Here is a 27281-nt window from a genome sequence, read left to right on the forward strand (position 1 = left end):
TGATCCGGTGTGAGGGGCGACTGCGGTCTTCATACAGCTTGGGTTTATATTTTGGCTTGCACTTCACAGAACTGACCGTATAGTAAAATATATACACTAGAAATCACTGCATATATAAAGCAACACATATTGACCTTATTCGCCTAATTTAATTGGCCTGTTATTAGCCTATTTTAATCCTTTTTGATATATTGGCCTTCATATGGGAAACCATATAAGTATAAGTAAATGAGCAATAACAAATATGATCTGGTTATAAAAAAACAAACATGAGATATGGAAAATAAACAGTAACATATATATGTATATAAAATAAAAATATGTGTACATAACAAAAATAATAAAACAAGTATTCACCTATATTTTATTGGGCCAATTTTGATATTGTATATTATTATTTAATACTTATTGTTAATTAGCAGAATGTTGTTTTTTAAACTATAAATATTATAGTTCAATCAATAAATATTTGAAAATTATTTTTAAAATATTTAAAAATCTCTCTCTCTCACACACACACACACACAGACGCACACATATTTGTAAATATTTTTGTGGAAAAAAATTGTAAAATATTTCGTATACTATATTCTAAAAATACTACATATTTTACAAATTCTCTTCTTTTTTAAAAAAAACAAAACATAACTATATATGACTATTTGAATTTTCTCACAAATATGGAAAATATAATAATAAAATAAATAAATAAATAAATAAATAAATAAATGTTTTTTTTTTTTTTAAAATAGTTTTTTTTGAAAACAATCTATAAAAATATTTGTAAAAAAATATTTTATTTTGCTTTACCAAAATAACAATATAACTAATATATGATTGTATTTTAAAATATTTTTGTAAAAAATATGAAAAAATATTATAAATAAATGAATAAATAAGTATGATTTTCTTCCTAAATATTAAAAAAAACATTTTTCTTTACAAAAACAAAAATTGTGATATTGTATATATAATTATTTAATATTTATTGTTAATTAACAGAATTCTGTTTATAAACTGTAAATGTTATAGTTTATTAAAATATTTTTAATTATTTAAAAATATATATTTAAAAATATGACACATATTTGTAAATATTTTTGGAATAAATTGTAAAATATTAATATAAAATATATATATATATATATATATATATATATATATATAGTAAAAATTGTACAATTGTATAAAATGTATATTGTAAAAACCTAATTGTAAAAACTTTTGCAAAAACCTAATTTTTTTTTTTTTTTCCAAAAAGCAAGAAAGGCAAAATATTTCTGAACATTCCTAAATATTTTAAAAACATTTTTCTTTACAAAAACAAAAATGTACAACAGTCTGGATATTTTTGTAGGTATAATTTAATTTTATAGGTTTCATCTTTGTAAGTCTTGAACTCTCTCACACTGACCCGATCTTTATAGCTCAGTCCTGATGTTACTGCTTAATTTCATTCCTCTTCAGACCTCAAGGCTTTCTTTACTTTAAAAACTGAGCGTGTAAGAGTAGTTGTGCATTTGTGCGTTCAGCTTCATCCTGTGCTGTAAACTCGTGCATGTAGAGCGAGCGCGGCCCTGATTAGCTGCAGCTCATCGATCACATATATTTAATAGATCTAGAGGAATATGTCTGGCCCGAGGCACAGGATGCTTTGAAATGAGGAACGCTATTTTCCTAATGAATGACTTCACTCTCTCTCCATCTCCACGTCTATCTGTCTCTATCTCTGGTTTCCAGCTCAGGCTGTGTCATTACCAGCTAGCCTGGGGCCTGGCCGGCCTCTAATGATTATAATTAGCATTATTAGAGTCGACTCTAGAGGTGCCTGCACGGGCCAGACGCAGAGCCGCGACTCGTGCTGGTCCACTGGGCTGGGAGCTGCTGGTCTTGGGCTGAAGGGATGATTCTCTTCACGACACACACACACACACACACACACACACACACACACACAGCAGCTCCTGTCAGCTTCGTTTAAGCCGTGTGTCACACCTGCACATGTACACTGGGGCTTATTCTTTTAATTGACTTTCTAATTTGTGATTTTATTTTGCTTTTGATTGATTAATTACCCTCATGGCACCTTTTCTGTGTCTACTGCGATCCGTTCTGTGCATATAATTTGTGTATATAATTTTATATATAAATATTTTTCTTATTTTAAATATTATTTATAATATATATATTTATATACACACTACCACTCAAAAGTTTGGGATCAGTAAGACTTTTTTTATATTTTTTAAAGAAGTCTCTTATGCTTATCAAGACTGCATTTATTTGATCATAAATACAGAAAAAAACAATAATGATGCAAAATGTTTTTACAATATAAAAAAATGGTTTTTATTTTAATATACTTAAAAACAGAATTTATTCCTGTGATGCAAAGCGGAATTTTCATCAGCTGTTACTCCAGTCTTAAGTGTCACATGATCCTTCAGAAATCATTGTAATATGCTGATTTATTATCAGTGCTGTAAACAGTTGTGTAGTAATATTTTTTGGAACCTGTGATACTTTCTTTGATAAAGAAAGATTCTTTGATAAATAAAAATAAAAAAGAACAGTATTTATTTAAAATAGAAAGGTTTCCTAACAATATACAGTACTGTTCAAACGTGTGGGGTCAGTACATTTTTATTCTTTCTTTTTTTGGAAGAAATTAATACTTTTAATACTTTTCTAAATTAATAAAAAGTGATAGCATAGATTTACACTGTTAGAAAAGATTTACGTTTGGAATAAATGCTGTTCTTTTAACTTCTTATTCATCAAAGAATCCTGAAAAAAAAATCACAGGTTCCAAAAAAAATTGGCAGCAACGACATTTCCAACATTGATCATTCGGTAATAAATCCGCATATTAGAATGATTTCTGAAGGATCATGTGACACTTAAGACTGGAGTAACAGCTGTTGAAAATTCAGCTTTGCATCACAGGAATAAATTATATTTTAAAGTATATTAAAATAAAAACCGTTATTTTATATTGTAATAACATTTTGCAATATTACTGTTTTTTTCTGTATTTTTGAATAAATAAATGCAGCCTTGATGACCTGAAGAGTCTTACTGATCCCAAACTTTCGAGCAGGAGTATAAATATATATATGTACACTACATACATATATATATGATATATACAACAAATGTTGGCCTTTTCGATATATCGGTTTGCATACTGTATAAGCATAACTGTATAAGCAATAACAAATTTGAAATACATGATATGATAAACAATAGTCCTTTACAATCTCCTCTTGGCCGCTTGCTAATTGGCATTATATAACACTGATGTATGTTTTGAAGGCTTTATCTACTCAGAGTGATTCTGTTGTCTTTTTGATGCCTTGTAAACCCGTTTCCCAGCATTCTTATTGTCTGGGTTTGTGACAGCGATGGCCTGGTTTAACAGATCGAGTCCTGTCGCACTCTTCCCGGTGTGTGTGTGTGTGTGTGTGTGTGTGTAGTTTGCCTTTCCGTTCCGCTACACTTGTGACTGTATAATGAATAATGCCGCCATTGAATTAGCATGTAGCTGTCGAGTCGACTCTGGTGCCTGCGTTGTGACGGGACCACCGTCGACCCGCCCTGATTTATCAAGTGCTGCAGCCGCACTGAATCACCAACAACAACAGCAGCAGCAAACAGAGCCAGAGCTGTCAGCGCCAATCTGAGCCCAGCGCTTCAACACAACCACAGCGGAAAGAGTTAATCTGACTCCAAATGAACTCAGACTTCATGATTTCATTCTCACTGCCAAAGACTGGTCATATGTTTGGAAGCCATACATGGAAGCTAGTAAATGCCCAGTATTATCATTAAAAAAAAAAAAAAAAAAAAATATATATATATATATATATATATATATATATATATATATATATATGTGTGTGTGTGTGTATATATGTATATATATATCACACGGGCAGCAAGAGCAATATGACACGAGTACTGATTTTATTCGGATCTATCACGAGCTGTTCAGTAAATAAGTTGATATTGTGTCTTATTTTAAACACTATATTATGTGTTTTTGCTCAATTTTGCAGAGAACATATTACCTTTCTCTGAGCAACACATCGGTATTTAGTTTCTAAATGAATCCGCATTTTGAACGAATCGTGTGAATCAATGATTCAAAGGCTCATTCAAAAAGAGAGCCGTTTACTTAATTCCTGAATGAATCAGCCATTTGAACGAATCGAATCAAATGAGTGAATGACTCATAAAGACATTTACCGCCACCTGCTGGCAGATTTTGTTTCTTATTTAGAGTATCATTTAATTAAAAAATAATAATAATTATAATAGTAATAATAAAAATAAAATCATTAAAGGGATAGTTTCCCAAAAAAATGTAATTCTTCCATCATTTACTCACCCTCATGTTATTTTAAACCTTTCTTTTGTGGAACATAGAAGACTTTTGGTAACAAGGCTGTTTTGCTCGCCAGTGACTTTCATTGTATGAACAAAAAATACTGAGATATTCCCAAATTATCTTCTTTTATTTTCCATAGTTTACGTTTACGCCGTTGCAGCCTAAATGTTTATGTTGCATCAAATGAAACATTTCTTTCTGAAGCTACAATTTGTGATGTCTACTTGAAACGTTCTCATTTAACACAAAAATAGCTTTAAATAATCTTTTGTGGGTATTTTCAGTCAAACGTATTTTGCAATTAATTCGATTAATTAATCAACACATTGTAATTTGATTAAAAATAGTTTTTTTTTTATTTAAAACAGTTACATGTAGCATTTCATTGTAATTTATTGAGTAGACATTAACTGAGTAAACTGTCCATTATAAAATAAAGAACAGAGAAACTAGTTAGACTATGCAGTTATATATATATATATATATATATATATATATATATATATATATATATATATATATTTATCCCAAGATGTTTTTGTGCTATGTTGTGTAAATTAGAGGGGGCAAGACATTTACAAATATATAATTTACAGATTAATTAAGTGTAAAAATGCATTTAAAGTAATAGCTTGCAAATATATTAAGTATAAGTATTTATTTATCTATTTTTTTATGTATTACGTATTAGTCAATCAGTCAACATGTTGCAAATTTGCTTTACTCTAGTTAATAATTAAACATATTTATATTAATTTCAGTAATAAACTGATTGAATGTGTACATATATACATGCACACACACATTACTTTCATTATTAACTACACTTACAGTATATTATAGCACTTTCCTCTTCTTGGTAATGCAGTAAAAAAAAAAAAGATAAAAAAAAGTAATATTATGAAATATTATTTAAACAGAAAACTGTTTAAATAATATTTCATAATATTACTTTTTTTTTTTATCTTTTTTTTTTTTTAAACTGTTAAATAATTATTTATTATTTAACAGTTTTCTATTTTAATATACTTTAAAATATAATTTATTTCTGTGATGCAAAGCTGAATTTTCATCAGCCATTTCTCCAGTCCTCAGTGTCACACGATCCTTCCAAAAAATATATTAAGCAGCACAACTGTTTGCAACATTAATAATAAATCCGAATATGAGAATGATTTCTGAAGGATCATCTGACACTGAAGACTGGAGTAATGATGCTGAAAATTCAGCTGCGCATCACAGAAATAAATTACAGTTTAACAGATATTCACATAGAAAACAGTTATTTTAAATTGTAATAATATTTGACAATATGACTGTTTTTTTCAGTATTTTTAGTCAAATAAATGCAGCCTTAATGAGCTATATATATATATATGAGAGGAAGCAAGGCGTAATTGTCTTTGTCCTCTCCAGCATATAGAATCGAGCAGCAGCGGTGAGAGTCTTTGTCCATGTGAAACAAAGCAGATGCGGCGTTACTGAGACTGACAGGAGACCTAAACATCATTCGTTCAACATCAGCATCTCAGTGCTATCTGAGAATCTCCATGACAACCAGCCATGCCAACCGCCTCTGTTGACACGACGGCATAAATTCACAGAGGATTACGTGTTGTTCCGGCTATCGACAGTCGCGTGTTATCCGCGCCTAATCAACCGCCATCTGAAATCTGAACCGCCGGCAGGATTGCACCGCTCCATTCAGAGCTGAATTATTTCAGGAGGAAACCGATCCTGACGTCAGACCGCTGACACGATATGAATGTCATCTCATGCACTTCAGACTCCAGTCCACACACATGTAGAGGAAATACATTGTTAATATGAGTAATATTGCTCTAATGAAACGAAAGCAGTTATTGCAGTTATATTTTGCATAGTAGGATCTAATAATTCTGATTCTATGGGATTTATGCTATAATATAACATAATAATATAGGATAATTCTCTGCCTTTTTTTTATTTTTTATAATAACAACATTTTTTATTTCATTTTATTTTCTAAAAACACATTTTCTTCAAAAGATGTAAAAATTGATTTTTATTGTGTTTTATTTTTTATTTTTTATTTTTTTTTTATTTGAAAATTTTATTTTATATTTTATTACAGGCCTTTTATTTTATATTGTTTATTTTATTTTATTATTCATTTTATTATGATTATATGTTATGTTATTTTTTTTATTTTATATTATATATTGTATTACAGACCTTTTATTTTATTTTATTTATTTATTTTATTTTATTTTAGTAAAACCTTAGAATCTGACATATTTTCTTCAAAAGATGTAAAAATTGATTTTTATTTTCTTTTCTTTTCTTTTTTATTTTTTTATTTTAATTTGTATTTCATCACAGGCCTTTATTTTATTTTATATTTTAATTTTCTTTTATTATTTATTTTATTTTATTCAGTTTTATTTTATTAAAACCTTAGAATCTGACGTATTTTCTTCAAAAGATGTACAAATGGATTTTTATTTAATTTTTAATTTTCTTATTTTTAAATGTTACTCAATTTTTTTTATTGTAATTTATATTTTATTACAGGCCTTTATCTTATATTTTGTATTTTATATTTTACTTTAATTTTATTTTATTAAAACCTTAGAATATGACATATTTTCTTCAAAAGATGTAGAAATGGGTTTTTATTTATCTATTTTTTTTTTTTTTTTTATTTTACAGGCCTTTATTTTATTTTACATTTTCATTTTATTTTATTATTTATTTATTTTATTTTATTAAAGACATTTGTTTCTTATGTCACGAGGATTTAATCTTATACCTTTCTTATCTGATTTTCAAGCACTTTGTTTTGGTAAGCTGTAAGTGTCAGTCCTACTGTTATTTGTTTAATTTTGAGGATAGAAAAATGTCAGGAAAAACCGTAGCATGTCTGCTTTCGAGTGACGCTATAAATGCTGCAAGCAGTCTCTTGATTGTACAGATTTAAGGAGGTGTCTGCTGGTCTCCTCTGGTCCTGCTGGACACGATCCAGTCACAAACTGCCATTTGCGTCTTGTGCTTGTTCAATTAAGCCGGCCGCAGTCGCAGGGTTCAGCCGGAGCGATCGCTGCTCCTTTTATAGTAGTTGAATTAATATTTCAGTATCTGTGGGAGAGTGGCATGAAGCAGAACCACTTGATATTTGGCTAATGGAACATGCAGAAGACTCTGAGTACTAAACATCCTTCTGTACACGGCCGTGCTAGAGGGAAAAAAAAGAAAATACAAGGCTTTTGGAGCAGAGCCACCTTGAGAAAAGGTGCATAAATCCTGCATGCGCCTTTCCTCCAATAACACAAACAGGTTTCTGGGAAATTAAACGTATCGTCTTCGATAAACAAGCCAACAGAGAAAAAAAAAATCCATTGTCTGGTCAGCCTGTGGCCTTGAGTTTTTATTAAATATTGATTTGATTTGTAAAAGGCCACACGCTGTGGGGTTGAGCAAATGTCATGAACTCCCGTTTGTTTTGTTGCTCTTCTAACAATCTGTTGAATCGAGCGGCTCACGTCTTGGGTTGGTGGCTAAAGTTAAAATCGGCCAATCTTTTTGACCTTCTGAGCGCAGATCTGGCGGAGTAAGCCTGATTTTGCTATTTGCGAATATCATTCCTGTTGTGCATGTGGGATATAACTTGCAACAGCTGACAAAACAAGCGCAAGCAGAGTAAATCTTCAGTAATGGCATGTAAATGTCTAGACGGAGATGTTTGCACTCACTGCATCTGCAAGTCCCTTGAAAAAATCTCAAATCTTAATGAAGGAATTATTGTCAGTGGTTTTGTGTTGTAAAAATCTGATTTGGATTTTAGTTGCTCGTCCCCTCAAAAAGAAAGTTTTCGGTCTTATACCTTATTTTCTGATTTTCTGCCACTTTTTTTTTTTTGCTTCAAACCAAACAAAGTGTTATAATATGATTCCGGGCTTGTTTAAAAAATAAAAAAAGAAGGCTTGCTAAAGAGAAAACAAAAACAAGGATAAGGATGTCTTTTCTCCAAAGTGCTAAGTTTGTTTTTTAAAAATTATTTTAATAGAAGCCTAGAGTCTGACATGTTTTCTTCAGAAGATATAAAATGTAATTTTATTTTGTTTTATTTTTTATTTTATTTGACACATTTTCATAAAAATATATTAAATTGTTTGTTTTTTTAATTTATTTTTATTCATTTTTTTATTCTGTTTCATTTTATTAGAAGCCTCTGACACATTTTTTTCCAAATGTTTTTTTTTTTTTTATCCTAATGTCTGAGACAGTTTCTTCAGAAGCTGTAAAATGTCATTTTGTAATTTTTTTATTAGAAGTCTGGAGTCTGAAACATTTTTCTTAAAAAATAAAAAATAAAAATTTATTTAATTTAGTTTTATTAAATGTATTTTATTAATTTAAAAAAAATAAATGTATTTAATTAGAATCTGACGCATTTTCTTCCAAATGTAAATTTTTATTTTATTTTGTTTTAGATTATATTTTATTTCTTTTTTTATATTATTATTTATTTTATTTTATTTCTAGTCTAAAACAGTCTAAAACATTTTCTTTAAAAAAGAATGTTAATTTTTTTTTTAAATGTTTTAAAAAATGGTCATTTGTCATTTTTATTTAATTTAGTTTTATTTTTTATTTCATTTTCTATTATTAGAAGCCAAGAATCTGACACACTTTTTATAAAAATATGTAAAAATGGATTTTATTTTATTTTATTTTATTTTATTTTATTTTAATCCTTTATTTTATTACAGGCCTAGAGACGTTTGTTACATCATAAAGAAAGTATTCAGTCCTAAACCTATTTTTGTTTCAAATGAAGTGTTAGAATGTTGTGATTCATCTCAGAGCTAGTAGTTGTGAATGTAATGAAAATGAATAGGGAAATGATTCCAGGCTTGTTTAAAAAATGAAATTTAAAAAAAGGCTTCCTAAAGAGAAAACGACGATAACAAGGACAGGGATGTCTTTTCTCGGAGGCGCTAAGCTATCTGCTCGCTCTGCCCTGCTGGAGGAATCACGCAGCTCCGACGCTGGAAAATATTAGCAAGAATCAATTAGTCTGCCATTATGGAGTAAAGTGGCCTTCAGTGAGTCGTGTAATTATGACCCAGAGCCAAGCCGTTTCTGAACATGCAGGACCCTTTACCTCATTCCGCTTAATCGTATTTATTTAAGAGAATCCATTCAGTGGTTTTAATTATGTGCTCTAGTTTACGAGAGAGATAAATAAATCATCATTTGTCTCGCTGAGACGTGGTTTGTAGGATGTTCCCGCGTGCGGTTTATACGTGTGGTTTCGACTCTTTAGCCAAGTGTCAATTGAGAATAAGTGCATAAAGGAATGTTATTTTAAGTTCAATCCTTCAGCAGAAAAGAAATAAAGGAAATAATTAGGAAATCCAGAGAAAATTGAGCTCGTTTAGAACCATATTTAAACAAACCCAAACCCCAAATATTGAACTTGTCCCACACCATTTGTGGTATGGATATGAATGACCTTTCAAATCAGACGACTTAATTTTAATCTTAATTTTCTGTGACTTTATTTAGCTAGTTATTTTATTTTGTTTTATTTTATTTTATTTTATTAGAAGCCACAGAGTTTGCTACATTTTCTTCAGAAGATCTAAAATTTATTGTTATTTGTTTGTTTGTTTGTTTTATTTGAAGCCTACAGTCTGACACATTGTCTTCAGAACATCTAAAAATTATTTAATTTAATTTAATTTAATTTAATTTAATTTAATTTAATTTAATTTAATTTAATTTTTAATTTTTTATTGTATTTTATTTTAATAGAAGTCTGAAGTCACACACATTTTCAATAAGTAAAATAAAATAAAATAAATTTTCAAATCTTTTGAAGAAATTGTGTCAGATTCTAAGTTTGTAATAAAATTAAATAAAATATATATATATATATATATATATATTTTTTTTTTTTTTTAAGAAAATGTATTTTGTATGTTATTAGAAACCTAGAATCTGACACATTTTCTTCAAAAAATGTAAAATTTTATTTTATTTTAATAGAAGCCTGGAGTCTAACATATTTTATTTTTAAAAAGTTTTAAAATAAATAAATAAAGTAATTTTATTTTATTTTATTTTAATAGAAGCCTGGAGTTTGACATTGTTTTCTTCAAATTAATTAATTAACCAAAAAGAAAATATTTCAAACCTAGAATCTGGCACTTTTTCGTCAAAGAAAAAATGTAAAATTGGTATTGTTTTATTTAATTAATTTTATTAGAAACATGGACTCACATGTTTTCTTTACTTTTTTTAATAAATAAATAAAGTACTTTTTTATTATTTTTTATTTTATTTTATTTTATTTTAATAGAGTTTGACGTTACTTTCTTTAAATTAATTAATTAAAATTAAAAAATTATTTTAAACCTAGAATCGGACGCATTTTCGTCAAAAGGTGTAACTTTTATTTTATTTTATTTTATTTTATTTTATTTTATTTGAAGCCTAGAGTCTGACATATATTTTCTTCACTAAATAAATAAATACATATATAAAAATAAAAATAATAAATAATTTTGTTTAATTTTATTGCAAGCCTACAATCTGACACATTTTCACAGATGTAATTTTTTTTTATTTTAATATTTTTATTTTAATTTCAGGCCTAGAGACATTATGCTGTACATGTGCTTGTTATATGATCATTTCAAAAGTGCAAACCGTAGCGTATCCACACCTGAACCCGTTGAAAATGACAGCGTTTGATGGGTGGGATGGATGCAGACGGCGTATGAAGAGCAGCTGTGCTCTCGTAGTTTGTTCTTTTGCTCCGTGTAACAGTCAGCTGTCGATGAGGGATGACAGTCGAGCCCGAACGGCGGGATCCTGACGGCCGTCACGGCGCTCCTGACAGATGCTCCAGCCGCGTGTCTTCTGGGTGAATCCGCGTCGGCTGCGGCGGGAAGTTTCGGTTTGTCGCGAGCACGTGCGAAACTATAAACAGGATGGGGTTGTGCGGCGTCATGTTGCCAGATCACCGCAGTCCGCTCTCTTACAGCACGCTTGTAAAGCTGACTTTTGATTTTATAGCACTTGAAGCATTGCTCGATATGACCTCATGAATCCGCTACGGCTCTCCATAAAGCTTTTCATGCTTGTACGTTCAGATTATTTGTTTTCTTTCCGTCGACTTTTGATCCCGTGCCATTTGTATTCTTTCAAACGAGCGTATCGTATTGCGTTTGGCACGGGGTTTTTCGCTCTGTGTCCGTCACTGGCCAAACAGCTTTGGGTTTTAACAGACTGATGGTGGGATTCGCGCAGCCAAGTCAAATAAACACCCGCGAATGTGAAACCGGGACTTGGCAGAGGAGAACCTCATCGTTTCGTGAACGGGGAATTTTTATGTTCCATTTTCGCTTGACAGTCTAGACGTTTTATAACGTTGGGAGGAATTCTGTTGGCCTTGAGTTTCTGTCAAGACTCCCTTGTGCTCACAGTCTAGGCTTTTACTTAAAAAGTGCCGTAAAACGTGCTAAACTTGCAGCGTTTGAGACCTTATTCTCTGGGTTTTGTGGAATCGTGATAAAAGTCAGAGTGTCTGAGCACTTTACAAAGTTCAGATAATGAACACTGACTGTAACTGCTTTGATTTAATTTAGTGCTTTAATGAAATGTGATCCTAAATGTGGCGTTTATGGGTTGTTAACTACAGGAAAGTCACGTTACCTTCTGCTTTGTGTTTTTCCAGTAATAGAGTGAAATTACAGGAGCTGTATTAAATAAGGAACACCTGCTTTGTGGCATTTTATTGGATCGCTTTTTGAATGTTTGTGCTCCAATGGTGTGCTTTTCATTTACTAATTGGTAAAACTTACAGTTTTCACCTGCTGGATGATAAAACAAATGAGAAAATCCCACAGACTTTAGTCACTAGTTTTTCAAAGAGATCATGTATGTGTTATTTTGTGTTATTTTTATAAATTTTATTATTTTATTTTCACACACCTTGTTAAGGAGTTTTTCTGTTATTTTGCTTTGTGATCCGAGTTCATTTGTCAAATTATTATTTTATTTTATTTTTGTTTTGTTTTAATAGCCTAGAGTCTAATACAGTTACTTTAGAAGATTTATTTTATTTTATTTTATTTTATTTTAATAGAAGCCAATTTTGTTTTATTTATTTTTTTAAGCCTAGAGTCTAACCTTATTACTTCAGAATTTATTTTATTTTATTTACAGTCTCACACATTTTCTTCAAAAGATAAATAAATATATATAGAGCCATAGAGTCTGACACATTTTATTTAAATAAAATAAAATAATTTTTTACATCTGAAAAAAAAGTGTACAATTCTAGGCTTCTAATAAAGTAAAACAAACAAATAAATTTTACATTTTACATTACATTACATTGTACAAAACCAATTTTACTTTTTTTTTTTTTTGAAGAAAATTCTGTTTGATTCTATTTGAAGATTCTAGGTTTCTAATAAAATTACATTAAATAAGAAATGTAAATAAAGTAAAAATAAAAATTGCCTATTTTATTATTTAATTTTTTTTTTTTTTATAGCAACGTAGAATTTTATTTCATTTTATTTTATTTTATTATTTTATTTGTTGAGAAGAGTTATTCTTTTCATATGAAGTGTTACATCATTTGGCATATGATTAAATTTTTTTATTGTAGTTTAATTTATTTTAATAGAAGCCTAGAGTCTGACACAATTTCTTCATAAGATATTTAAAAGAAACTGTCTATATATATATATATATATATATATATATATATAATATTATATATTATATATACATCAAAAGAAAAAAAAACATATATATAACGTTTTATTTATTTATATTTATTTATTTTTGAGAATAATTATTCTGTTCTATTATTTTATGCAATCTGACTTCATTAATTTTTGTGTATGTCACTCAAACATGTGATACGAATCCATGTCATCTGCTTCGCCTGTGAGATTTTCCCCATCTGAAACCATACCACCGTTTCAGGTTGAATTGAATACATTTGTTAATGAAGCAGGATGTTTCTGTTGCCCGTGAAGCTCAGAAACACAGCACTGCACAGTCCGTCTCCCGCTGGGGCCCAGCCGTGAACTCTTGACCTTTCCTGCTCGCCAACAGCCTTTGCATTTGCATCTTGACTTAAGGAGGAGGTCAGAGTAACGTCCCCCTCCCAAAGCCTCCCTATGGCCATCCAGCCGGCCTATTTCTCACCGCGTCCGAAACCGGGCCGCAGCGGTCTGGGGTTAATGCACCGGTGCACGGCTTTGTCTCTGGATTAATGAAGTGTTTCCTTTCTCTCCCAGACAATGCGGCCCACAATCAGCGGTAGATGACCATCCCACCGCAACCTTAACAGCCTCACAGTCGCTTTTTTGCCCATGTGTCAGAACTCGTGAGGAAATTACTACGTCTACCTCTGACTCGCTAACTGGATGTGACGTTAGATGAGAGACGAGAATGTCACTGATAATTAAAATAGAAGGAAGATCAAACCTGGCAGCAGAATCGTGTGCCGTTCGGAGCTGAATGGAGAGAAAGCCTTTTATATTCCACAGTTCAGGCCCTGAATTTATATTGAGAGAGAAAACGAGACAAGGAATTGTATTTTATATTTGAACTGGAATTAGAATAAAAATAAAATGGAAAATATATTATGTGACAAGTACTAATAATAATACATGTGTTTTATATTTAAATAGTTTTTCTTTGTATTTTATATAATATACAAGTCTCAAAATAATGTAGTAATATAGTATTATAGTATATAGTTTTTTATATAAAGATATAATTTATACACATATTATTTAAAATGATAATACTACTAATATTCTTCTAGCATTTTATATAATCTACTATTACAATAAAATAGCATTATAGTACAGAATTATACTATAATGATATTTATATAAATCTAAAATGTATATACATGTAAAATTATGTGCATTTAATATTTTATATAATATAGTCTTATAAAAATATAGTATTATAATGTATGGTTTTTATATAAAGATATTTATATAAATGCCATTATTTATAACTATACTGCTACAACTAATAATAATAATAATATTTTACATATTTTTTGTTATATAGTATTACAATAACAGTATTATTGTACGTTGTTATTAAATATAAATATGAAATATGTAAATAATAATATGCATTTATATATATAGTTTCTATATAGAGATATTTATATAAATATCATTAAAATGATAATAATAATCAAAATATTCTAGTATTTTATATAATTTAGTATTACAGTGATGGAGTACTTTATATAGCTTTTATATAGTGATATTTATATAAGTAATTTTTTATTTTATTATATATTTTTAGATGCATAGATCTGGCATAATTTGGCATATGATTGATTTATTGATTAATTGATTTTTAATAGAAGCCTAGAGTCTGACACAGTTTATTCAGAAGATATTAACAAAAAATAAGTTATTTATTTATTTTTATTTTATTTTATTTCTTTATTTTTGATAAGAATAATTTTTCTATTTCTCTATGCAATATGACTTCATTCATTTTTGCAAAAGAACACTTAATTTCTCTAGAGAATGATTTGAGTGTGTGTTTATTTCCTTTTCTTTGTGTACATATGTGTGTGTGTGTGTGTGTGTGTGTGTGTGTGTGGTCAAGTGTGTGTCAGTCTGATGTAAAATGTGCGCACTCAGGCCCTCTAGTGTCAGAGCAGGAGAGCGCAGGGACGCTGAGATTTACAGCCTTGGAGCATCAGCGCTGAGTGGGAAGCTCATGATATGAATTAGATGAAGTTTTATTATATCATCATAAAACTTGGCAAAGTCAACTGCAGCCTTGGCCGTTTTTTGTTTCGGCCTCAAAGACAATTTATCAGAAAGAGCGGATTCTCTGTGGATCGATGAGGCCGGACCCGCCGTGTCAGACTCGGTATATTCAAAGCCTCTGCCGTCACGTGGTGCATCCCGGGACGTGGAGCTGTCTGAATAACCTTTCCGTGCTTGTTTCCTTCCAGTGTTGAGTATCCGTGGCGCCCAGGAGGAGGAGCCTCCCGATGCCCAGCTGATGCGATTGGACAACATGCTGCTGGCGGAGGGCGTGTCCGGCCCGGAGAAAGGGGGCGGGTCTGCGGCGGCCGCGGCGGCGGCGGCGGCGTCGGGTGGAGTAGGAGCCGATAACTCCGCCGAACACTCCGATTACAGAGCCAAACTCTCACAGATCCGCCAGATCTACCACACCGAGCTGGAGAAATACGAACAGGTCAGGAAACCTGCAGAATGCAATGTGCATAAAAGAAATAGGCCAATAAATGGGCCAATATTTGGCAGCCAGTTTATAATGCTGAACATGATGATAAGTTGATATAATCAATGCAAATTGATTTTTATAATTTAAATAATATATTCTTATAATACCATAGTGTATATACTTTTTTATTAGATGGCTATATAAATATTATTACTTATAAATACTAATAATATTGAACTGGATTGAAACAACCCTGAAATAAACTGAACGGAATAATGACACTTATCTTCGATTTTCCAGGTGCTTTAAACTGCTATTTTACTATTATAGTTTTTATTAATGTCTTGAATCAGTTTTTATTTTAATATTTGGTTTTTATTTTAATTTTTTTTGTGTGTATTTTCATATTTAGTAGTTTTTTTATTTGTCTATATAATTTTATTCATTTTTATTTTGTTTTAGTTTTAGTTATTTTTAGTGGTGGGTAACAATTAATCATGCCTATTTGCATCCAAAATAGTTTTTGTTTATATAATATATGTGTGTGTACTGTGTATATTTATCATGTATATATAAAGACACACACATGCAGTATATATTTTGAAAATATTTAAATGTATTTACATTAATTTATATTTAAATTCATACAATTTATATTATATATAAATATATTTAATATATAAACATTACATATTTTTCTTAAATATATACATGCATGTGTGTGTATTTATATATACATAATAAATATACTAGGGCTGTAACGATAATCGCAAGTAATACACAGAGCCGTAAAGCACTGACAAGCTACGCCAAAATCGCGATTCGATTTTGCGCGCGATTTTGGCGTAGCTTGTCAGTGCTTTACGGCTCTGTGTATTACTTGCCGCTCCAGCTGAACGCACGTGATGGAGCTTTACTACTAATCAAAGTACCGGCTTCATTGACTAAACGCGCCTCAGGACATCGTGCGATTAATCGTTGCAGCCCTAAAATATACACAATACACATATTATGTACAAAAAACTTTTATTTTAGATACGATTAATTGTGAATAATCGTTGTCTAGCATTAGTTATTTCAGTACATCAAGTTAAACTTAATTAAAATGTTAAAATTAATGTTTTTTTTTTTTCTTTTTGATTTCAGTTAGAATCAAGTAAGCAAAATTTTTTAATGGTTTTAATTTTAGTTTTAGTTAAATTTTAACTAAATTTGATTTATAAATGGATTAATTTTACCACATGAACACTGTTATTTTTAACATTTTAAGCATCATAGAACTTTGGCCAACTCAAAACCAGACAATTTTTTGACTGCTAGTGAAAAGCATCTTGATTTTGTTTGGAATAACGTGCACTGAAGAATCACAGGCAACGTGTGCTGAAGTAAACACTTCAATTTTGATTTCATGTTGACTGCAGTATCTCATAATTTAGATTAGTGCAACATCTGTTTGACTGCCGTTGTTATACTTTAATGTGGTGCGTGTGTGCGTGTGTGTGTGCGTGTGTGTGTGCGTGCGTGTGTGCGTGCGTGTGTGTGTGTGTGGCTCAGCAGGCAGCCTTTCCATCCCAAAATCTGTCAGATGAGATGATGATGTGAACAGTGTGTTTGAGATGCTCTCAGTGTTTCAGTGGGGCTCTGCTGGCAGAAACTAGCTTATTCAACCTCAGATGTGATTTCACAGACACCCTCCTGTTTTAGTGTTTGAGACGCATCACAGCGGCCGGTCCGATGTTACTGCTTGTTCCAGCGTTCCCACACTCATGGAAAACCAAGAAGTAGCAGAGAATGTTCAAAATGTGATGTAGGTTAATAAATAGGGTTTGGAAAAGGAGTTTAAAAATTCTGTTTCCAATTCCTCTAGTACTAGTAGTAGTTTTAAGTATGCACACTCTTTACTAAAGAAAAATGTTGTTTTTGGTAACAGTCCACATCCACAGAGTTATTAAAGCAATTTTTTAACCCTCTGGGCCTCTTCGGTCATTTTTGACTGAAAAAGTTTATATTTTCAAATTTTAAAAATCGTAGCTTCATCGGAATGAGATGACACTTGGTGACTTTTGTTGCATTAGCTATGTTAACACAAAAAAATCATGGACATGATTCGGACAAAAAAAAATAAAAAAAACTTTTGGTGGTACCAACTACAAATCAGCCACTGTGCAGAAAAAAGTGCACAGCAATCAAAGGGTGATACTCTAGAATATCAAGAGTGCAAAATAGACACACACACACATTCACACGTGCACACACGCACACACACAGAAACACACACATAGAAATGAACTGATAAAAACACAGCACAGCAAATTTTGAGAATATGTGAAATAAAATGAATAAATTAAAAAATACAAAAGAGTCTGCAGCAGAACTGATATTTATCTAACCAAAAATATCTAAACCTTGACAAAAAGTAGTCTTTTAGAATGTCTAAATGTATATCTAAAAGTAAAACCTAATAAAATATGTCAGTAAAAACAATGGTAATGCAAAAGCCTCTGTATATTTTTATATAATATGTATATAGGGAGCTATACAGGAGCTTACATGACATTACAGAAGTTTTTATTTTTTAATGACACCAAATGGCACAATTCTTACTTCAAAAAGATGGATTTTAAATGCGTTCACTCTGTTTTAATATGAAATGTTGTATTTATTGAAAAATAGTAAAAAATAATTATATAAATAAATGTAAAAAAGTAATTCTAATGGGAAAAAATAGCTCATTAAAACTGTAGAAATATTGTATATTGTCATAAAATCCCCTCAAAATTCTAAATTATAATCAAAAAATATTATTGAACAAAAATACTTTACAATGATTTTCCTGAAAAAAAAACAGAAAGTTACATTTCAAGGCTTCAGTCACTTTTGACAGTGAAGGAGCCAAGTGTGACTCCTAAACGGAGAGGCCCAGAGGGTTAAATTGAAACAATGCTGAAATAAAATAAAATATAAATATTAGATGAAAACCTTTATTGCAGTTAGTTGCTAAGTCAATATTTGTAATCTTTGTATTCTTCGTTTAGCTTAATTTGAAGAACAAAAATTAGTAACTGGAAACTTATGGAAAATAAATAAATAACTAAAACTAAAGCTGAAATAAATAGTAATATTTAAAAAATAATTATTTAGCTAAAATTAAATAAAAACTATAATAGTATGTAAATAATATTCAAATAACACTGATCCACTGATTCAAATCGTTGGTTTATACAATGTTAGAATAATAGAAATTTGTTATTCTGTTAAGAACAGTTTATTTGGGCTGATTCATTGAGTCGTTAGATTGATTCAAACCAGTTCCTCATGAGTTTTAGACAGATTTCGGAGCCTTCTAACTGATTCATTAAGCAGAAGTGACTCGTAACGTGATTCGTTGGTGAATCAGACGACACTGCTCATGCTGTATGTGTGTTGTTGCGTGCAGCTACAGAGCACAGTGCAGCAGAAAGACGTTTTGGCTATTTGTTGTCTTGTTGTATCATTTCACAGCGTCAGAGTCTTTCTGTCTCATCACATTCAATTCAGACTGCAAGCGCAGAACTCTGGGAGAAAACACAGCTCAGCTGAACCATCATTTCTCTGGCCGTGATGCTGTAGGTTCAGTAGAGAATACACTGTCAGAGTACTTTAGTACAGTCTTTTGAGAGAAATGTTTATAAAAACATTACGCTCTGGTATTTTATATTAAATGGATCTTGATTCTCAACTCCGAAAAATAAAAAATAAAAAATCTTACAACGGCCTGCCTGGCATTTTTTCATAGTCACTATAATATCGGAAAACAAGTTGTATCTGTCAAAACAAGCTGTAGCTAAAACTAAAACCATTAAGACAAACTCTGTTCTTGAAATAAAATCTAACTGAAATGCAATAAAATATATTTAAAAAACCCTTGAACTTTATTTTATTTCTGCTACTGTATTTATTGTTTAACTTAACATACTAAAACTTCTAAATAAAAAAAATATATATAGACAAAAATAACTAATAATTAATTACATTAATATGCAACAAAATTAGTAATCTTTTACAGAAAATGAAAAATATATTTAAAAAATAAAAACTGAATCTGAATGAATGAATCAGATCAGATGAAAAAAAAGTGACTTATATTTGGAAAATACTGTAATGCAGTGGCTTGAAATTAAACTTTGTGTTTGGAATCATTTTTAAAATAATAAAAATATATATATGGAAATTCTTGAAGCAAATTTGTTATTTAAATGATTAATTAAAATATGTAAGTAATGAATTTAAAATCTAAGTCACAGCATGTTGTTAAAAATGTGATTTATATACAGAAACTATGGAAATCCAAGGGCTCAAAAAATATTCTCCGTTTAGGAATTTATTTTTTTAATTATTTAAAAATTCTTAAGGAAATTCATTATTTAATAAGTTGTATTATATTATAGTTGTAATATATTATAATAACTTATATAATACAATAATTTCAGATTATTTAAAAATATGACTTGTATTCACTAGTGAAAAAGAAATATACTAAAATCTGTTTAAAATACATTTATTTCATCATAAGTATATTACAAACACATTTAAATAGTATGTACTTAATAAAAATACCCTGCAATTATACTTTCAGTCTACTAAACTGGTATATTTAAAGCCTGCTAAACTGAAACAACTAATTTTGTACTTAATGCACTTTGATACTTTAGGTACATATTTTGCATTTAAAGACCCGAGATCATACAATCCTCATCATTAAAACATTAAAGCATATTTTAGGCTTATTACTAAGAAATGTGCATGTGCACAAGTAGTACTCAAAAATACAACTTACAAAACTTACTGTTTGGAATCATTTTTTACATTTTAAAAAAATCCTTATTTGAAACATGAGTCTGGTTTGCATGTAAATGAATGGCACTGAGATCAGGCTGCTGTTGCTTCTTAAATCCTCCAGACTTCACTGGTTAAAGCCATCAGCATCATCATGAGCATCATTCATGTTTAAGTGCGAGTATCAGTGGCTGCTGTGCTGGCTCTCAGTGCGCTCGGACAGTAGATCCATCCCTGATGATAAACGGTAGGAACAGAGGAGAGGTGATGTACTGAAATGCATTCTGGGACAGGGCCAGGTGTCCTCTGTTTGTTTGTTTACAAAAGGACATTCATAGCTGTCACAGAGAACCGCAAACACGCACGCGCGCGCACGGACCACCCGGCAGGAGAGCGAAAACGCCCTTCATCATCTGCTCTGTAACTGTTGTTGTGGTCTTCCCATGAGTCCTGGTTCTCCTGACACGCTCTGCTCTCTTACTCATCTGTTTGTGTCGGTCTTTGAGTAATGAGAATCTCACGCCAATGAGGCCATTTCAGAATTAAGTCACAATATTGAAAGTGTAACGACTCCGTCACCCTCATTTTTATGCGTGATTAATGAACTCGATGGAGGAATGAGGCCTCGAGAGATGGATGGGGTTTTATAGATATCACTGCGTTGTAATACATAGACAGCATCTACACTGTCATTCTCTTGCAGACTATTCATTTAGGATTCACATGTGGAAATGGAATATGGATGCAGCGATAAAGAATTTTTGCTGCTTTTGACACACATAATTGTATTTTTAATGGGTGATATTTAATGTTATGTTTGTTCATAGTGTTCACAATGAAGATCCAATGTATGATTTTACATGCCAAGCAATTCCGAAAATTTGTACACTATCATTCAAAAGTTTGGAGTCAGTTCGATTTTTTTTTTTTTCATGTTTTTAAGACTCTTTTGCTCACCAAGGCTGCATTTATTTGATCAAAAATATAGAAAATTCAGCAAAATTGTGAAATATTATTACAATTTCAAATAGCTGTTTTCTGTGTGACTATATTGTAAAGTGTAATTTATTTCTGTGATCAAAGCTGAATTTTCAGCGTCATTACTCTGGTCTTCAAAGTCACATGATCTTTCAGAAATCATTATAGTATGCTGATTTGCTGCTCAAGAAACATTCCTGATTATTATCAGTGTTAAAAACAGATGTGCTGTGGAAATTATGATGTATTTTATTTTTCAGGATTCACAGTTGAATAGAAAATTCAAAAGAACAGCATTTATTTGAAATATAAATGTTTTGTAACAAAGACTACTGTCACTTTGTATCAAATTAATGTGCCCTTGATAATTAAAAGTATTTGTTTCTTTTAAAAAAAAATAAAAAATAGTTTTGTATAGAAAAGATGGATAATTCTTTAGAGCTTTTGTAACCAAGCATAGAAAGTTTAAAAATAAAATCTTATTATTTTGAAATGTAAAATAATAAGCTTTTATTTTATCAATAATAATGCTTAAGTTAGTCAGATTTGTTTTTAAACCTTTTTTTCTGCCTTGACTGTTAGAATTAAATAGGTTGTTGTTGCTTCTGTATGTAAATGACCCTGTTGTGATTGGCTAATGACAACAAGTTACTTAATACTCATTTGTTGATATGTAAATGTGGTCAGTCATGTGACCCTGGACCACAAAACCAGTCATAAGGGTCAATTCAGGGTCAAACATTGTTAGGATAGGACAATATTTGGTCAAGATACAACTATTTGGATATCTGGAATTTGAGCAAAAAAAATCAAAATATTGAGAAAATCGCTTTTAAGGTTGTCCAAATGTTCTTAGCAATGCATATTACTAATCAGAAAATAAGTTTTGATGTATTTACGGGAGGAAATGTACAAAATATCTTCATGGAACATGATCTTTACTTAATATCCCAATGATGTTTGGCATAAAAGAAAAATCGATGATTTTGACCCGTACAATGTATTGTTGGCTTTTGCTACAAATATACCCCAGCGACTTAAGACTGGTTTTGTGGTCCAGAGTCACATATGAGCTCACGACTGTAATGTCATAACATTTATGATTACTAAACGAGTCGATTTGTAGCTTAAACAGCTCGAAGTTTAAATAAACGTCCCAACTTAACCCAGTTTTCCATGATAAGAGCACTTTAACCTGTTTCTGTAACCTGTATCTTGTTATGGTAACATGCATGTGTCTGTTTCCCTCTTTCCAGGCGTGTAACGAGTTCACAACCCATGTGATGAACCTTCTGAGAGAGCAGTCTCGCACGCGGCCCATCTCGCCTAAAGAGATCGAGCGCATGGTCGGCATCATCCACCGCAAGTTCAGCTCCATCCAGATGCAGCTCAAGCAGAGCACCTGCGAGGCCGTCATGATCCTGCGATCCCGCTTCCTTGACGCCAGGTCTGTGCATGTTGCGTTTGTTTTGTGCATTTGAGCACAAATCCACTTGTAATCAAACCCTACGCTCCTGGATCACGCTCAGCGCTAAGCCTGTAACTATCACATCCATGTAAACAAACGCTCCCGCGCTTTATTTGCACACGTGCGTTTTCCCGTTTTCCTCCCCGAGGGAGCCGAGGCCCCGTTCTTGGGCTTTAAGGCCGCATCCAAACCCACACACTCTTTGCTATGTCGAGTCCATCCCTTTCTCAATGTAATCGCTTGTTCTCTTTGAAACGTGCCCGGGATTTGCATACATTTCTGTGCGGATAAATCACGCTGGAAGCCTGGAGTCGGAGGCATAACATTTAAATGAGCTTCATGTTTCCTCGCAGTGCTCGGAATCCATTCTCCGTCTCTTTGGAGCATGCTCAGTTCCTCTGATTAATCCTCTCTCCGGCTGAGACCATGCTGTGCTCATTTGCATTTAGTGAAGAGGGGTTTTGGGGAGGAAATCGGCTCACCCTCTGTTCCGGCCCTTCAGTGCTGCATATGTAAAAGCCCCTGAGATGAGCTCCGATCGCACACTCTTAACCCACAGATGAGTGATGCCGAGAGGAGGTTGAATTCATTGGCACCCAAAGCTCAATTTACGGTCGTTTTAAAGCTCTTCCCTTTGGAGTATGTGTGGGGTCTGCTTTATTCTTCTTTTCTGAGCATGAAGCATCTGCCTGCTGAATTTGTCTTTGCACGTTTCCACAAATTAGGCTGCAAAATATGGCCTTAGACTATGAAAACAGTTTAAGGAGGTCAAACTAAATTTTACATGCGCTGTTTTATTTTACATCTTATGCATTTTATGTTACCAATTTAGATTGGGATTAATATGTAGTTTTTGACCAGTGAACTTCACATAAGGCCAATTAAATAAATAAAACACAATAATATAATGCAATAAAATAATAAGTGAAATAATACACTTAATTTGAAATAATAATATAAATTATTAATATAAAATTAATTTATATTAATTTTGATTAATATAAAATTAATCAAAATAAACGGGTAACAGTGTTACATATTCAGTTTAAATCAATCTATTACTCAGTATACAATAAAATTAAAGTAGAAGAAAATTAAATTTAATTAAAAATTAAATGAACTGAATATGAAATAAAATAATACAAAATGAAATTTAATGAAATCAAATAAAATACATTAAAATAAACAGGGTTGTGTATTCAGTTTAAATTAAGCTATCACTCAGTAGAGGGCTGGTTAGTTGATATATTATTGTTAATCAAATTATTGTTTATTTCCCATAAATTAAAGAACAAATATTTGTTTGATCATTTTTCTTACAGAAACTTTGATAACAGGGTTGAATAGTAGCATTTTAGATACTGTCTATGGTAGCTTTTACTTGCTTTTCATGCTAGGTTTCCTGATTTATTCAGTGTTTTTCAGTTTTACTAGTTTATCTAACATTGAATAATTCTCAGTGCAATTAAATAAAATAAATAGGTAACAGGGTTGCATTTTCAGTTTACATTGATCTGTTACCCAGTAGAGAGCTAGTTTGTGGGTATATCATTATTGATCAACTGTGTATTTCCCATAAATTAAAGAAAAAAATGTTTGATAATTTCTTCTTACAGTAACTTTGGTAACAGGGTTGAATAGTAGCTTTTTAGATACTTTTTATGCTAGCTTTTACCTGCCTTTCATGCTAAATTTTCAGATTTATGCAGCGTTTTCAATTTTACTAGTTTATCTGACATTGAATAGTTCTCAGTGCAATTAAATAAAATAAATAGGTAACAGGGTTGCATTTTCAGTTTACATTTATTTATTAACCAATAGGGGGCTAGTTACTTGATACATCGTTATTGATTAACTGTGTATTTCCCATAAATGAAAGAAAACAAATATTTGTTTGATAATTTTTCTTGCAGGAACTTTGGTAACAGGGTTGAATAGTAGCTTTTTAGATACTTTTTATGCTAGCTTTTACCTGCTTTTGCTGCTAAATTTTACTAGTTTATCACGTTTTTTCACGTTTTCAATTTTACTAGTTTATCTGACATTAAATAATTCTTAGTGCAGTTAAATAAAATAAAATAAATGATGCATTTTCAGTTTACATTGATGTATTACCCAGTAGAGGGATAGTTGTTGGTATATCATTATTGATCAATTTACAGCATATTTCCCATAAATTAAAGAACAAATATTTGTTTGAACATTTTTCTAACAGTAACTTTTGGTAACAGGGTTGAATAGTAGCTTTTTATGTACTTTTCATGGTAACTTTTACCTACTTTTAATGCTGTTTAATAATTTATCTATTTTTTTTCCTATTTTACTAGATCTAACATTCAATAATTCTCAATGCAGATAAATGAAATTAGTAGGTAACAGGGTTGCATATTCAGTTTACATTGATGTATTACCCAGTAGAGGGCTATTTAGTTGTTATATCATTATTGATCAACTATGCATTTCTCATAAATATAAGAAAAATATATTTGTTATTGATAATTTTTCCTACAGTAACTTTGGTAACAGGGTTGAATACTTTAAGTTCTTTTCATGATAGCTTTCACCAACTTTTTAAATTTGACTATTTCATCTAAAATTGAATAATTCCTACAAAAAAAAAATGTCTCTAATGTTGTTTATGTCTCTAATTCTAATAAAGTAATAGGTCACAAAAATGTACATGGCCAGCAGTAGTTACTTTCTCTATATTTACCAAAATATTTGATATGAGGCATGAAGTATATGCAACAAAACAAAAGCACAAGTTCTAGCAAGATGTCCAAATGTGATTTGTGTTTGTCTTTCTGTTTCCACAGGAGGAAAAGACGAAACTTTAACAAACAGGCCACAGAGATCCTGAATGAATATTTCTACTCCCATCTCAGTAACCCGTATCCCAGCGAGGAGGCCAAAGAAGAGCTGGCCAAGAAGTGTTCGATCACAGTCTCGCAGGTATGACACTGAAAACCATCCATTCGTTACCACTTTGAAATTTGCATCCTGAAATATTGCACTCGCAAATCGTTCCATAGCTCTATCATAAGTTAGTGATAGTAATACCATGGTTCTTTAATATGTAGTTTGGCATGTTTACTTTATTTATATACCATGCAATTTCAATTTACAATCGCATGTTTTCCAAAAATGCCATCCAGGTAGGCATCTCACTAGTTACTGAGACACAGCCGTTGTTTGTTTCTACCTGTTTTGCATGTAAAATATATCAGTAATACTCACGTGAGTTCAGCCTCATGCAACTTGAAAACAAAATCATTTGCAGCACGGCACCGCATGCCTCTTAGCATTTTTCATCTGCTGCACTAAATGCATAATGCATTCTAAACTATTTAATAAATTTAGCTGAAATGATTGTATGATGCATTTAGGCCTGGTTTTGAGTCAGACTCGCGGGATGAGTGATGACTGCCGCGGCGTTTGTAATATAGAAACACCTTTAGCCTCTCGCGGGAACGGGAAGCTTAGCCGCAGGATTGATTAGCTTTTCATGGTAATGGTGTTTATCATTAGCGCAGAGCCTCATCCGCTGCTGTATTAGCCGTAATGGGCGTTAGTGTGTGTTGAGTGATTGCTGTCAGTGTATACTGTGATCATAGCTGCCAGCGTGTAAGTGATCATTTATTCTCATGTTAATGTTAGTTGTGTATGTGTGTGTCCATCATGGTTAGACCTCTGTCCTTGTGGCCCTCACGAGTCCTGTCGACAACATCCTTCATTGTCCTGACGTCCGCCAGCTGTTGCGTTTTGCTTTAAATGTTCATGTAGCTATCAGAATAAAGTGAAATTAAAGTAGAAGTAAATTAAAAATAAAATAATTTTTAAATGAAATCAAGTAAAATAAAGTGAAATAAATAGGTAACAGGGTTGCATATTCAGTAGAGGGCTAGCTGATATATCATTATTGGTAAAATTATTGTTTATTTCCCATATGTTAAAGAACAAATATTTGTTTGATCATTTTTATTACTATAACTTTGATAACAGGGTTGAATAGTAACTTTTTAGGTGCTTTTCATGGTAGCTTTTACCTACTTTTCATGCTGGGTTTTACGATTTATCCGGTGTTTTTAATTTTACTGGTTTATCTAATATTGAATATCAGAATAAAATCTGTTTGGAATCTGTTGTAGCAACAGTGCAAAACTTTTTAGCAAAGGATGCACATTAAGTTTGTATGATTTGTAGGATTTGCTTTTGCCCAAAAATTGCTAGTAATGTCGCAAATAATAACTTTTTCTGTATTGTTCCACCACCGTTAATTAATTGACACGCGTCCAACTTGGAAAGTTGGGTTTTAAGGAAAATCCCTTGTTTCCTGCTAGTCATTTTAGTGGCATTTATGTGTGCTTATTTTTATTTATTTTTATT

General features: G+C 31.3%; 1 protein-coding gene across 2 annotated transcripts in view; it reads left to right on the forward strand.

The window, feature by feature from the left end:
• The window catches only part of pbx1b (pre-B-cell leukemia homeobox 1b), a 95239-nt gene that overhangs the window by 56670 nt on the left and 11288 nt on the right, over positions 1-27281 (forward strand). For both annotated transcript variants that reach the window (XM_051112841.1, XM_051112842.1), the window contains exons 3-5: positions 15402-15646; positions 22684-22874; positions 25712-25847. In XM_051112841.1, the coding sequence (XP_050968798.1) occupies positions 15402-15646; positions 22684-22874; positions 25712-25847 (572 nt within the window). The remainder of the gene's footprint in view (positions 1-15401; positions 15647-22683; positions 22875-25711; positions 25848-27281) is intronic.

This window comes from Labeo rohita, chromosome 6 (genome assembly GCF_022985175.1).
Source record: "Labeo rohita strain BAU-BD-2019 chromosome 6, IGBB_LRoh.1.0, whole genome shotgun sequence".
In the NCBI taxonomy this organism is placed as follows: Eukaryota; Metazoa; Chordata; class Actinopteri; order Cypriniformes; family Cyprinidae; genus Labeo; species Labeo rohita.